The 14,712-nt window shown below is 43.8% G+C and overlaps 1 protein-coding gene across 2 annotated transcripts in view; it reads right to left on the minus strand.

The window, feature by feature from the left end:
* LOC116396928 (multiple PDZ domain protein) overlaps nucleotides 1-14,712 on the minus strand; it is a 38,307-nt gene that overhangs the window by 19,595 nt on the left and 4,000 nt on the right. For both annotated transcript variants that reach the window (XM_031871967.1, XM_031871966.1), the window contains exons 4-20: nucleotides 13,569-13,787; nucleotides 13,196-13,264; nucleotides 12,915-13,037; nucleotides 12,501-12,584; nucleotides 11,676-11,783; nucleotides 11,460-11,562; nucleotides 11,223-11,314; nucleotides 10,614-10,827; nucleotides 10,310-10,384; nucleotides 9,634-9,713; nucleotides 9,323-9,469; nucleotides 7,510-7,695; nucleotides 7,178-7,339; nucleotides 6,604-6,813; nucleotides 5,736-5,897; nucleotides 3,476-3,599; nucleotides 1,377-1,575 (exon numbers count right to left, since the gene is read on the minus strand). In XM_031871967.1, coding sequence (XP_031727827.1) covers nucleotides 1,377-1,575; nucleotides 3,476-3,599; nucleotides 5,736-5,897; nucleotides 6,604-6,813; nucleotides 7,178-7,339; nucleotides 7,510-7,695; nucleotides 9,323-9,469; nucleotides 9,634-9,713; nucleotides 10,310-10,384; nucleotides 10,614-10,827; nucleotides 11,223-11,314; nucleotides 11,460-11,562; nucleotides 11,676-11,783; nucleotides 12,501-12,584; nucleotides 12,915-13,037; nucleotides 13,196-13,264; nucleotides 13,569-13,787 — 2,357 coding nt within the window. The remainder of the gene's footprint in view (nucleotides 1-1,376; nucleotides 1,576-3,475; nucleotides 3,600-5,735; nucleotides 5,898-6,603; nucleotides 6,814-7,177; nucleotides 7,340-7,509; nucleotides 7,696-9,322; nucleotides 9,470-9,633; nucleotides 9,714-10,309; nucleotides 10,385-10,613; nucleotides 10,828-11,222; nucleotides 11,315-11,459; nucleotides 11,563-11,675; nucleotides 11,784-12,500; nucleotides 12,585-12,914; nucleotides 13,038-13,195; nucleotides 13,265-13,568; nucleotides 13,788-14,712) is intronic.

Here is a 14,712-nt window from a genome sequence, read left to right on the forward strand (position 1 = left end):
AGAGAGAGAGAGAGAGAGAGAGAGAGAGAGAGAGAGATAGTGCAGGGCAGCACGGTGGTGGAGGTGGGGCGCATCTCCAATCAGCCAAACAAGCATTGTCGATGTGGAGCCGTAACTGCTGATGTTATACAGCAAGTTATAATTTACCCAATTTCCCCCTCGGGCAATCTTTAAAATTTCATCATCATCATTTAACATGTCTGCAGTGCATCATTCAACTGCGACCGCAGTGTCAAAAAAGAACAAGGTGGTGATGGAGATCCAAAAGTGGAACAAGAACGTTTATCCACGATGATGCGGTGACAGTCCTGTTTGTGACTGCGCAGAGCGCATATTCATATTCATGAAGTACCATATACTCACTCATTCGACGCGCACACACTGTCAAGATGTAGAAAATGTGAGCAGTATTCAATTACTTTGTTTTTGTTTAGTGGATGATTGTTCTCTGCATACCCAAAGGACTTTTCAAAATTCGCAAAATTCACTCGCTTACTCGTTTATTTAAGCAAGGACGTGTTTAAACTATGACATGAGGGAACGAGCAAATGCAAGTAATATAAATAACTGTGATAAATAACTGGCTGGAAACAGTTTGGGTTTTTAATGTGCCACAAAAGTGCCCCATACTTTGATGCTCTTGCTGTAATGTTGATTTGTGTCGTGATCTACAAAGTTCTTAGAAACAGCCAGGATACCATGTTACCTGTTACATGTTAGCCACACACTAAATATTACCTCCGTGTTTGTGAGGTAGCAACTAATGAGTTCAACCTTGAGTGCAGGTGGATGTTTGTGCCAAAATTGTCGAAATTCGCTCAAGGATGAGATATCACGAGAAAGGGACATGCGTGAGGTCACAGTGACCTTGACCTATGACCTCCACATTCTAATCAGTTCATCCTTGAGTCCAGGTTGAGGTTTGTGCCAAAGAAAAGAAAAAATTCCCTCAAGAACGGACGGATGGACGACACAAAAACATAACGCCTCCGGACACCGCTGAAGCGGTGGCATCGAAATACAATGTCAACATGTCAGTATCTAGTGATCCCGTGTACATTTTGTGCCAGCGGGTTGCAGCACGCCTGTGACACAGTTAGAAATGCATCGGATTCGGAGGGTCATCATCAATGGGTTTGTAGGGGGATGGGAATCATTGAATCTGTTCTTCTTATTGCTCTTAAAAGCAGCTCACTTCCTGTGACGGCTTATTGATAGTTTCCTCATATTAAGTCTTGAGACTGGCTTCTCCAAAGAGGAAACTGATTCAGTAGAGCTTTCACAGAGTTGTGTGAGCTGCACCTGTTCTGTTTTTTTTTTTCAGGCCAGAACAAATACTATTGTCACTGCCGTTGGGACAGTGACTGGCTCCTCACCTTATCTCCGGCCCTATGACAGAGTGTCTTCGGAGCGCGGCTCTGGCCCTGGTGTTGGTCAGATTGGAGGTAGGCTCTCCGTTCATGGCCAAGATGGCGTCCCCCACCCCCAGCCTGCCATCCTGGCTGACAGAGCCCCCCTGGACCACGCTGCGCACCAGCATGCCTGAGCCGTCCTTGATAGCGCTCACCGACATCCCTGCCAACACGCACACACACACACACACACACACACACACGCACACACAGACATGGGCACAGGTGAGTGGAGGTTCTGGCTAAGGCTATACTGAATGCATGCCAAACAGACAAGACAGTCACCCAAACAACACACGTGACAGCGGGAATAATCAGCATAATCAAGACAGACACTAAGGCAGATTAGCACGCAAACATGGCTACGCATGTTTGACATTTACACGCCATCATCTGTCACAGAGGCGCGCAATCGTGGACACCCACAGAGGGCGCAGGTGAATCCAGGGGAAGCAGATGCCAGCAGCACAAACACCTGACTTTGGTTTGATCCAATCAGACGCTAGGCGGATTACACAAACACTTCATTAATGCAAACAGGCAGAAGCAGACACACACACACACACACACACACACACACTGCAGACAGGAAGGGCTACAACCGACGAATTAGGTAATCTAGTCTGCAGCGCCTGCATTACTACTTTGCCATCTACTGGAGGACTACGTACATCCACAACACTATGGTCGTACATAATTTGAAGTTGGTCAAAGAAATGACTTTGTGCTTATTTTTTTTGATCAAATAAATCGTTTATTGATTGTTTTGGATTTTTTTTGGTATTACATTCAAATTACAATACAATCATAGTGCCTGGAATACACGGCTACGGATGCTGACAAGACGAACAGAAGTCACACATTTCATGAGAGGAAGACTGAGGTGAAATAATAATGAATGTCTCAAACTTCCCAGGGTGCTATAATTTACTTTAACACAGCATCAAAAATACATCTTTTTTTTTTCTATAACAAAATGCTGCGTGAACTTTTAACAATAACTCCCACATGAAAATCTATTTTATTTGACCTCAACGAAAACTATTTATGGTACCACAAACGTACAGTAAGTGCAATAGGTTCACACCATTCGAGAACAAACAAAGACTTCTAAACAGGCTGCATGTATTCATGTTTTGAGACGAGCAAGGCAAGAAAAAAAACAAAGACCTCATGATCCGTTAAAGCTTCTCCGTTAACAGCCTGTTCTGAAAGCCATACAGTCCTTGCAGTACAAACCAACCATACGCTCTACGTACTGTACATAATAGCATCTCCAAATATGGGCATTTAGTCATAGTTGCACATTGGATAGAATTGGACATGGCACCTAATAATAAGAAGAATATAAAGTAGTGCAAATAGTACTACAATAATATTGCTCGTGAAAAAATCCCCAGTTATTCGGGCCTTACAGATATTTGCTTGGAAGTTCAAATATATTTAAATGAACATAAAACACAGAACATCTGTAAACCCTCCACATTTGGATATCCAGAACACCATGCTGCATTAAATACCTCAGCAAGCTGACCTACAACTATTTAAAGAGATGAAAACCAAAGAACGCACTGACACACAGACTGCAGGTTATGACCTTGATTGTTTTTTCTACCTATGAACATTTACATAATCTTAACACACATACACACACACACACACACACACACACACAAAGTAGTGTGATGAGTTTGTTTCACTGTGCTTTACACAGTGCCCTTAGATTAAAGTGCAGGAGCGCCTTATACTCTTGTTTTCCATCCTGTCATGTTTGAATAACCAATAAACTCTCAGCACTGGAGTATAAACATAAATGTATCTAGAGATTAATATATACTTATTGGTTTTAATGGATTGCTGCTCATGCACCCCCATGCTAGCCTCTCAGACAAACACACACACACGCACACACACAGTAATCATCTCCTCCTCATAGGTATGAGGAGCACACCACTACTCTTCGGGGCGGTCGTCATCACCGCCGCCTATTAGCGCCATTATCGCCGTGCCGGCGACGTATACACACCAAGACACCATCACCATGAGAAAGACGTAGAACATACCAAGGCTACGGTTGCCCCGGACAACAGTGATTGTCCTCTCAAAACTGGTGCGGTGGGGCAGAGGCGGCGCCTGCTGCCTGTAGTCGTCCTCCATGAGGTGGAAACGCTGCCGCAGCCGGTTTTCCTGCAAGAGGTATAACAGAGCGCACAAATGAGTGGGAGGAACTATTGGAAGGATTGTCATGGAACTTTCTTCAGGTAGTCATGGTCCCCAGAGGATAGCTGACTGTGGTGATCCTCTGACTTTTCCTCTAGCTCAACAGCCTCAGCTGTTAGCATGCTAAAATGTGAAGGTAAGATGCAGGCGATAACCTCCGGTTCTGCCGAGTAAAGCCGATGTCGAAGTATCTTAAAACGTGCATCTTCTCTACTGACCAGCAGGGGGCGACTCCTCTGGTTGCAAAAATAAGTCTGATTGTATAGAAGTCTATGAGAAAATGTATCTACTTCACACTTGATTTATTCCCTCAGTAAACATTGTAAACATGAGTTTATGGTCTCAATCTCTAGTTTCAAGTCTTCAATATAGCATGATGTTCATTTAGTACATTATAGTCCATTTAGATTAAAATAGACCATAAAGCAGGGTATGCTTTAGGGCGGGCTTACTGTGATTGACAGGGCACTGCCGCTACCAGAGCCGTATCTGGCTATCTATGTCACTTCTCACATTCCAAATATGGTAACTTCCGGTCATTGGTTGCAAAAGAGCCAAGATGGTGATGGCCGTAATCCAAGACGCTGAACTCGAGGCTTCAAAAAGGCACTTCACAAACCAATGGGTGACGTCATGATGACTAAGTCCACTTCTTATATACAATATGATTACATACAGTATGATAAGATGACAAACATAGTTTATGTTATACCTGCTAAACCATTCCATTCAACTGTTTAGCGATTTTTAAGCAAACCTTTGGACACCTCACAAAGCTGCTAGCACGGCTTTAGACTCTTGTTTTATCAGGATGTTTGACTCCTGAACCAAAAATATCAACCTCAGAGAGGCGTTGAGATACATTTCATTTGTTAAAATATTTCAGTCTGGATCAAAATCGTGGACCGACCAACCGACCGTCCCGAGAGCCCTGCTGCCATTGCAGATTTGCTACAACATAAGCTCTTGCGCGCATTGTTGTACACGGAGCAGATCTAACTTCTTGAAAAATACACCATTATGCACCAATGTCCTAACCTACTATCATCACGACCAATCAGATTTCTGATGTGATAAAAAAAAAAGATTTCAAACAACTATCAACTCTCCGGGGAGAAAGCCTTCGGAGTAATTCTGAGATGTAAAACATGCAGAGAGGAAGATTCTTTGGTCCCCCCGGGGCACTTCACAAAGAAAAAAAGGGGCAACCAGGAGATCGACTTTGAACCTTCACAGAAAGTGCAAGCAGCCCTGAAGTTCTGAAGCTACCTTTGCAACAAGCCGGTCTTTGATGAGAACACACTGATTCTTGCTGCTCTAGGTCTCTGTGTGTGTGTGTGTGTGTGTGTGTGATACATTAAGGTGCCCTTGTGCTGGACCAGGCGCCAATGTCGTGCAAGCAGTAAGCACTTTTCATTCAGAGGCAATTGTTGGTAATTAAGCAAAAGTGAGAACAAAAGGGCTGCCTCAATAGGATTGAGTTGAGACCACAATGGAGAAACAAAGTCGTTGACACAGAGCACTTTCTCTCTACCTGGCCAAGTGATATTGATACAGCCAGCTCTAAGCTCGCTGCTGTAGGACGTGAAGGGAGAGGACAAACGCCGTCATGGTAATCTCCTTCGGGGCAGCTCAAAATGGCGACCCACAGTTTGCATGGTAATGAGCAACGCTTCCTGTGTGATGGACCACAAGATTCAGACACATGCGGCGTTAGTGTAACAGCAAAGATGCTTCCTGCTGAGTCCAAAGCGTCAAGCAAATGCTGGTTTACGAGAATCAGTTTGGTGGCTGTGCATGATTTTTATGAACAAAATAACAGATTTGGAACTTTCAAATTTAGAAGACTGACAATTCTATTTATTTCAGATCTATGTTCGGCAGAGAGTATACACAGAACTGGTGCTTGAAAATAATAATTCTGCAGTATAGCACCTAACTATTTGTCAAGCCAACTGCAAGAGACAACCTGCCCTTTACTCTCATGTGGACCGAAGTTCTACTGGTTTTGTAAACCACAAAAAAGTCAGCAGAAAATATGTAAAAATAACTTTCCGGCAATATCAATAAACCGTAAATCCTTTTTTTTGCTGTTTGACATACCGTTGAAATGTAACACGGCTGAATGATGCTGTTGTCCTCGGAGTTGGTGATAGCCTCTGTCGCCTCGGCTAGCAGGCTGTTCTGAGAGTGGCTGTCGGTGTCATCATAGGAAACCCTCAGGCTCCTCTCTGAGATGGGCGTCAAGCCGCCGCACAGTTCCAGCTGAGAAAGCAAAATTTCCAAAAGTTGAAATGAAGACATATAAAAGAAAAAAAAGGTCTATTTGCTTCAAAAGTGAGGCTAAAGAAGGTGACTGTAAATTAGACACCTCCTTCTCCTCTCCCCCTCTCTCTCCATCTGTAGTCTGGTCGAGCATTGTGTTTGTCTCTCAGCTGCATTAAAAATTCAGACGGCCTGTAACTGGATTCTCGTGTTGCTTGTTACTAAGCCACAAGTCCACAACAGTAAGGGGAAGAAATGCTGTGCTCTCCAGAAAAAAAACCCCACACATTTAGGTAATTGTCTTGCATATCTATATTAGTTTATTAATATAAGAGTAAACTATCCTGAATAAAAAGTCCACTTTTGAATTTATGGGTACAGATGCTGCAGCCAATTATATGATGATATACAGTAGATTGTATGACAATATATAACGTGTCTACAGTCAGACACATAACATAATAGTAATGTATTACTGTATTAATGTATTAGAACATTCAATGAGCAGGAATTCCTTGAAACAGTAGTGAATTTATACATGTTTTTCTATTTTGCAATATTGTGGCGAAGCAACTTAATTTGTTTTATTCAATTTGCTGGATTACCCAAAAACAGATTCACTTTCTATTTGGATTTTTAAGAACATGTACTTTGCAACATGAAGTAGTGTATACGGTATAACCCCCCCCCCCATCTCTTTACATACCGGCAGTGGTTTGGCAACTCCAATGCGGACAGGGCCGTAGCCGGTGGACTTCAGGACGTACACGGCGTAATCCAGGCTGGAGCCCTCCAAGTCACTCTCGTTGACAAACATGAGTCGGTCACCAGGCAGCAGGCGACCGTCTTGATCTGCTACACCTCCGGGCACCAAGGACCGGATTACCAAAACTGTTTTGGTGACATCTTCTGGATCCTAGAGTTAGACACAAGGATGGCAGATACACAAGGACTTTGAGATTAATTAGATGCATCGTGTGATAGATGAATGCAAGTAAACAACAGAATAAAAAGGCACCGGTATAAAAGTCTATGGATTGTGTGGTTTCACAGAGCGGCAACCAGCTGTAGTAAAGCTCTTATTTTCTTACATGGCAGTAAAGCCTTAACGCTGAAATATGCTAAAATTACCCTAAAACAACGACTTTCCAGTCTCCACATGCTTCTCCACATGCTTCTCTATTGTCTTCGCCCTATCCAACCTGACACTGCTATTCTTAGACCGCAGCCTATTCCAGTCTGTTCTATCTGCAGAAGGGCTCGGGGGGCATGTCTCTGACCTGGTAGTCCAGGATGCTGAAGCCCAGTCCCGACTCGCCTTTCTCCAGCTCGACCAGCTGAGCATCTCTCTCCCACATGGCCAGAGGAGGAGACATGGGGGGCACGCCGCGCTTGGTGATGTCCTCAGCCGTGGGACAGGGAATGACACAACCCTGGTCCAACTGGGACAAGCAGAGGGGACAGAGGGAAGGAGATTGATTCACGATGTCGGGGGCATTTTCTGAGTGGCATGTCAAATGCAGAGGATGTGTAACAATTCCAATGTGGTCTTTACTGTTTTACACTAATGCCTGACCCCTCCATTCCCCCTTTCACCAATGTGTGCCTTCACCTTGTCGTTGAACTCGGCCAGCAGCTCTTTCAGGGTGAGATGGACGTCATCGTCCTCTTCCTCATCGCTGTCTGGAATCGCCGGGGGTACAATGTGCGAGCACACCAGGCAGACATGCTTCGGCAGCTCCTTCAGAATATTGACCACCTCTTTATGTGTCTCTCCAATGAGAGGGATCCCATTCACCTGCCAGGAGGATACTTAATATACATGTGTATATTTCTAATATTGTAGTAATAGTAATAGTGTTTTTCTAAAATAGATATTCCTATGGTCAGTTAGTCATGCTTCAAGCTTTTCAAAAATGACCTGAGAAAACACAACTGTGCTGATTATCAGAGGTTAACGTTGAATTTGATAGAGTATTTTAGAGTATTTCTTCCTGTGATTGTGATGATGAGTGAAATCTTCACTAAAATTCGATATTTTTCATGATATTTCAGTTTTGGGGTGTCGAGCAATTAGCGGCCACAGCACACCAAGTCACAGCAGGAACAATTAAAGCTTCAAGCGGAAACTAAACCGAGCGAGGCTCATTTAAAAACAGAGCTGAACAGCAGCGTCGCCATGCAGATGTCGTCTGGGGGAGATGAAAGTGGTTGAGCTGCGACACAGTTGTCTGTTTGCATGCTCAAAAGAGACATGTAGGACACCAGACAGTTTTGCAGTGTTTTCTAGACAGCAAGCAAAAAGCTACTGTGCGTGAGTTCATCTGAGTGCTCGTCATGATGAACGATACGCGTGGGTGCGTGAACTGGCCCAGCGGAGGGGGAGGAGGGCAAGCTCAAATGCGCAGAGGCACACGTACTCACACCCACCTTCTTACGTTGCATGCTGTACTTGAAATTGTGTGGTGATAACTGGTGTTGTTTCAGATATATGTATTTAAAATGCAATATGCCTATAGACTGTATGTAAGAAGTGGATGTAGTCACCATGACATCATCTATTGGTTTGTCGACTACAGCTTTGAAGCCTAGCAATCGGCATTTCGGACGGCGCCATCTTAGTTTTTTGCAACCAGAAGTGACACGACAGGGTACAAACCTGAGTACAAACAAATGCTGAAAAAAGACATTTTTCTGGACCAGAAAGTTTCAATTAACTTTCATGAACTGAAAACACACTGTGAAAGGGTTAAAATGTGAAGAGGTAAAAATCACAAACAACTCCTTGACCGGACAACGCCGAGGGTAGCGACCTGTCAATCACAAGGTAGCCCCGTCATAAAGCATACCCTGCTTTATGGTCTATTTTACTCTAAATGGGACCATAGTTTACAAAATAAACATCATGCTGTATTGAAGAAGACTTGAAGCTAGATTGAGACCATAAACTCAGGTTCACAATGTTTACTGAGGTCATAAATCAAGTGAGGTCCTTTTCTCATAGACTTCTGTACAATTAGAGTTTCTTTTTGCAACCATTTCAGCTCACTTCTGTAACCAGCGTAGCATTGAAGCTAACTAGCCTTGCTAATTCTAACATGCTATAATGCTACACTGGTTACAGAAAATGAGCCAAACAAAGTTGTCACTTATCTGGGATCACAGCATTGGGCTTTGCTACGCTGTGACAAGAGTGCGGATGAAGTATTAAATTGTTAAATTTTAACAGTCGTTACTGCAAAACCTCTTGTCAGCTAGGTTTATACGGAGGTCAGCCCGCTACAACGCGATGACAACGGTACATGTTAAAATGTCCACCGCTACGACCATCCTGCTACATTCGGATGGTGATGTCCGTGCTACTCCGTTTCTATTTCTATGATCTCGTATCTTGAGCTGAGTTGAGTTGCAGACGAGTCGGTTACCTCCAATATCTGGTCTCCAGTAAAGATCTTGCCGCTTTGGCCAATGGGGCCCTCGGGTAAAACGGAGCACAGGTAGTGATGTCCCGCCCGGGCCTCCAGACTGATGCAGAGACCGCTTGTCTCACTGAAACGCTCCAGCTGACACACCTAAAAGAGTGGTGTGAAGTTCAGCGGTGAAGAGGGAGGGTTTTTCTTCTTTGAATTGGAAATTACATGTAAAATAAAATAATAAAGCATTCACATACGTACAATACTAATAGTTTTTCTATGCATGTCATAGTAAATTATTATTTTTAACTACAGAGACGTACAATGACTTCATATCGCTGTCCGACTGCATGCTGCCACCTCTTCCTCAGGTCCTCCTCCTCAGTCGGCGTCAGTTTCACACCTGTAAAATGTGCACACATACAAAGACAATCACCCTCACCTCACTTATACACACACATTCCCATTCCTGTTGTTCCTGGCCCTGGATGATCCAATCAATAAAGAATAGGACCCTATATGAAAACATCACTTTGGCTGTTTTATAGCGAAAAAACAACATAATTCTTCTCGTGGCAAAGCAGCATGTCAACCACAACCACTCAGACAGCCGCCCCCCCCCCCCCCCTACACACACACACCACAGGCACACAGATTCACACACACCATCTTGTGATTTCTTGGCAAACTAACGTTTTCTCGTTCTTCTATTAAAACCTCGCAGCAATCAGGGCTTATTTGGCTGTGTTCTCTAATCAAGCCCAAAAGAAATGCCTGTCTAAATGAAGCCGCACATGCAAGCGGAGCACGGGACAAATCCTCCGGAATGAGCTGAATTAGTAGGATGAACACACGACCAAACAACGCTATAAACAGACACCCATCTAAGAGCATGCCTCGCTGCCACATCGCAGTTCCCCGAGTCTAACCAGCATATCAGACTCCGAGTTCCCTGATGCGGTTCCAGACCGCGGTGCAGCACGGGAAGCAGGAGCTTACCGTTTCTGGAACTGTGTCGGGGACGGCCGTTGGCGTATGCCGCTCGCCGGGAGATTTCACGCAGGGAGCAGATTCCTGGGAGACAGGGGTGGGGGGGGCGGACGCATTTTGAGCACACACATGCAGGGATCCAAACACACAAGAATGTGTACAAATTGCCAGCAAGCGTTGTTCTATTTTGAGCAGGTATCAGAAAGTTATTTCAATCATGATTTAACTGACTGGGCAGGTAACAGCTGTGGATCATTACTAAATTTGTTCCCCATATGCTACTTTAAAAACCCCTCTCTCAGCACAAAGCTACCTGTCTCTTGAATCCTGTTGAGGCCCAGTCTGTAGGGATTGCCCTCGTGGAAGCTGTGTGAGTGTCGGAGGGGCTGCAGCGGAGGGACCGGGGGCAGGATGTGACTCAGGCGGACAGCCTTCCTCAGCAACATCAGTCGGACCAGGGGGCCCGTCCTCCTCAGCACCTCCATGGCGCGCTGCTCGCTGCAGCCCTGCAGGCTCGCCCCGTCCACCTGAGGGAGAGGGGGACAATGTATCAGTGGGGAGTAGGGGAAGAGAGCCAGGATGAAAGCACAGGTATGATGGGGACAGAGGCAACATTTTTTTGTAGATGAGACACACGGAAAATAAAAAAGAAATCAATAGTAATTACAAAATAAAAGATGGAAAGCCTAGGAGAAAACAAGAGATGATGAAGAGATGGATGTGAGTAAAAGCAAAACCACACGAATTCCCCTTCATCGGCTTAAAAAGACCCTAATTGGTTTATATGAAACCACTCAAAGATGCAAACTGTGCAGATTTCCAGAACCGATAACATTCAGCAGAGAAATTATTTCAGAGAACAAGGTATTTGTTTTTAGAGGGCACAATAACAAATAAAATAAAGCTTTTCGCAGGAACTCACAGATAGGATGATGTCTCCGATGTAGATGCGTCCATCTTGATCCACCGTGCTGCCTTTCACTATGCTCTTCACTATCACACCGGCGCTGTAGACTGAGCAGTCCAAGATACATTAAGAGGAGAAGGTAGCATTGATTTTGTGCCTCGGATTTAGCAGGTATCATTCATCATTTTGTTCCCAGTTTGTTTCCGTCAACCTAGCTTGGAATATTGATGATAACTCGGTAAATATGGTTACCTGAGTTTAGGTCACCTATGTAGCTGGAAATGGTGAATCCCAGGCCCAGACTGTTCTTAGTGAACTGCACGCTGAACTCATAGTCGTCATTCAAGTCGTTGAGCTGCGAAGAAGCACCAGCAGTGAAACAAACCATGTTATTATTGGAAATATTGTATTATACATTTAATGCCTCTGATAATCCTTTTTTGCATTTGACTTTTTTTTATTTCACACCTTGCCGTCCAAACTGTCCTGGCTGAGGACAGGAGAGGAAAGGTGGTTGTCCTTGGTAACATCCCTGGCGATGAGCAGTTTCACCTTGGTACCAGCATTTCGCAGCACCTGCAGTCAGGTGGTCATATGTGAACGTGAGAAAGTGACAGTGTGTGACAATTGCATATCATAAATAAATTTAATTAAATTTAAAAAATCTGTAAAGGCAGGGTTGGCAATCTTTCTCAAAAACATATCAATATCAATCTTTCTTGATATATTTTGTTGAAATTCTCATTACATCCTGACAGCAAAAAAAAAGTTGCTGAACTGTAATAAGGCCATCCAACAATTTCATTCGGCCCAAATGTAATGATTGCACGGGCCATCTGAGTCTTCCACAAGCTGCTAACAAGAGAACTAGTCAAATTTGTTGTTTACGTTCTTATTGCTAATTTTTGAGGGAGTGGCTTTGGAGGAAGGCCTGTCAGTGTTGTCGACTTGGAGACTTTCTTGCTTGATTAAGCAACTATTGGCGCTAGCGCTGCTAGTTATTTTCATTGGAAAAGATTTGGCAACACTGGTCTGGGATTTTTCGGTTGGATAATTATTAAAATCTAGCGTACTCTTGCTAGTTTCTCATGATTACCAACCCTGCCTTGAAGAGACAGCTGCCCTTTAAGAGTAACCTAGGCCCGTTTGTGACTGTCCTCCTCCACTGTGTGTAGAATCAATCCCAGCTTTTCTATGGAACTTACTTTCTGGTGGTAAACAGCGGATACACAGAGCCTGGGTCAGACCTGGCTGTTATTTAAACACATGTTATCATTACAGACAAAGACTCACCTGTGCCACCTGCTCGCTGTTCATGCCCGCCAGATCCGTATCTCCGATGCGCAGGATTTGATCACTGCTACGCAGGCGCTTATCCTAGTGAGCCCCGTTACAACACAAACATTCAGTGTGAACTGTTAGAATCTTTAAATATGTTTTGCAGACTTTACCAAACACACTTCAGTTAAATACAACATCTGAGTATATTGATGGTTGGCTCTGAGATTGCATTCATCAATAAGGAAGGAATAGATTGAGATTTTGGAAAGACACATATTGTTGTTGAGAGTTAGGTGAGAACAATGATAGCACTCTCGGTAACAGTGGTGTCGATCTTCTCATCTAACTCTCTGCAAGAAAAAAAAAGGGAATTCCTTTAACTTGCTATATAAGGTTTGGCTACGGTTGATTGGCAGGTGGATTTACCCGTCCGGCAGCTCCACCAGGAAGTATGGTCTTGACCATGACACCTGTGCTCCGCCCTCCTATGATGCCAAAACCAAGCCCTTTCCCATCATTAATCAGCTCTATCATCTCCACATGACGCCTCTAACGTGGTAGCGGTTAACAGAAGAGGGAGGGAGAAATAAATTAGAGTGGTATTAAGAAAAGTGAAACAAGTGCTAAACAAGTGTGATTTTCATTGTTAATCTACATCCACTTTTTACCAGCTCTACAGTAACACCTCACATGTAAGCCGACTGTACCTCGTGAGCAATGGCAGACAGGTTTCTCCCCATCGACATGGTGCGGGAGATTCGAGGTGGGGTGCAGTACTAAAAATAAAAAAATGTCAAGCGTAAAACACAAGCAAACCTGAAATGACATATAGAGTTGCCTCTTACAATCAGCTGAAGCCTTCAGACAATGTAATATCCAACTGTGCTTGAGTTTTACAATGTGATGTGATATTATAAAATGTGACATTTGGAATGGTGATGAGTTACATTTTACAATTGAAAGAAAAAAATATATATGTATAATATATATACATATATATTGGTTTGGTTCAAGGACTTTAAAAATAAATTGCTTCCTTTTACTAAACTACCTCTCATTTACGATGATTTTTTTACGTACTTGCGATTCAGTGGGAACGCAGTTGTCTGGGTAGATATCTGAGAAAGACAGATCCAGCGAGTCCAAGGAGGAGATGCTGCCGTCCCTGTGGATGGATCTGCCGGGCCCTCGGTTCTCCATGGCCCATGTGTAGGAGTCACTGTGGCTCAGCGTCTTCAGGTCCAGCGCCACGCCCTGGCAGGGGCCACAGTTCATGGACACGGATTTGGAAATCTTCCCCTGGTAGGATTGAGAGAGCAATACGTGATGGATAAATGAGGGCATGAGGGAGAAAGAGGATAAAAGTGTAAAAATGGAGTGGATGCAAGTAAAAGGAGGTGGGTTGGGTGCGATAGAGAGAGCAGATGAACGAGAGAAGGATTGACGGATGTGAGGTAAGGGAGAAAGATAGATTGGGAAGAAAAGGAATGAGGGAGATAAAGAGATGAGGAAGGGGGATTAATAGAGAGGTTGAGGCATTAATTGGAAAAGAAGATATGGAGAGAGAGAGAGAGAGAGAGAGAGAGAGAGAGAGAGAGAGGAATAGGCCGAGACAGTGATGGAGGGAAATAGAAAGGATTAACAAATTGGGCAGAAAGGAGGGCATTGTGATACAATGAAGAAAGATGTGGGAGGGAGGGCGAACGTGTGCGAGCCAAAAGAAGAAATTGAAAGTACAGAAAGATAGGTTTAAAATGGAGCAGAGAGGGAAAAGTTAGAAGAGCAGGACAACAAGGATCTTAGATAAGGTCTTCTGTTCAATACCACAAAAGCACAAACGGTTGTCTTTTGTCTTTTCGGTGTTCTGCTTCAAAGTTTAAAAGGAATCTTTGCCAGATGCTTATATCTGATCTGCATGCTATTTCATAACAACTTTGACACCTGTTGGAATATAGTAGAATAAAAGATAGCACTATCACAATACTAATAAGACTAAGCTTTATATAAAACCTGGGATTTTTGAAAGATACAAGACCCTGAACAAAAATTGTGTCAGTGTCTGTCCTGATAAAAATCTAGAAACCACTGACATGATCCAGTGCCATGTTTCCTGGAATGCAGAGATGCTAAATGGTTATAGGCTCCCACAGAGCACACAATGCTAATGTAATAACCCTTGTGTGTGTGTGTGTGTGTGTGTGTGTGTGTGTGTGTGTGTGTGTGT

Source organism: Anarrhichthys ocellatus, unplaced genomic scaffold (assembly GCF_004355925.1).
Source record: "Anarrhichthys ocellatus isolate YVR2014 unplaced genomic scaffold, GSC_Weel_1.0 scaffold61, whole genome shotgun sequence".
Taxonomy (NCBI): Eukaryota; Metazoa; Chordata; class Actinopteri; order Perciformes; family Anarhichadidae; genus Anarrhichthys; species Anarrhichthys ocellatus.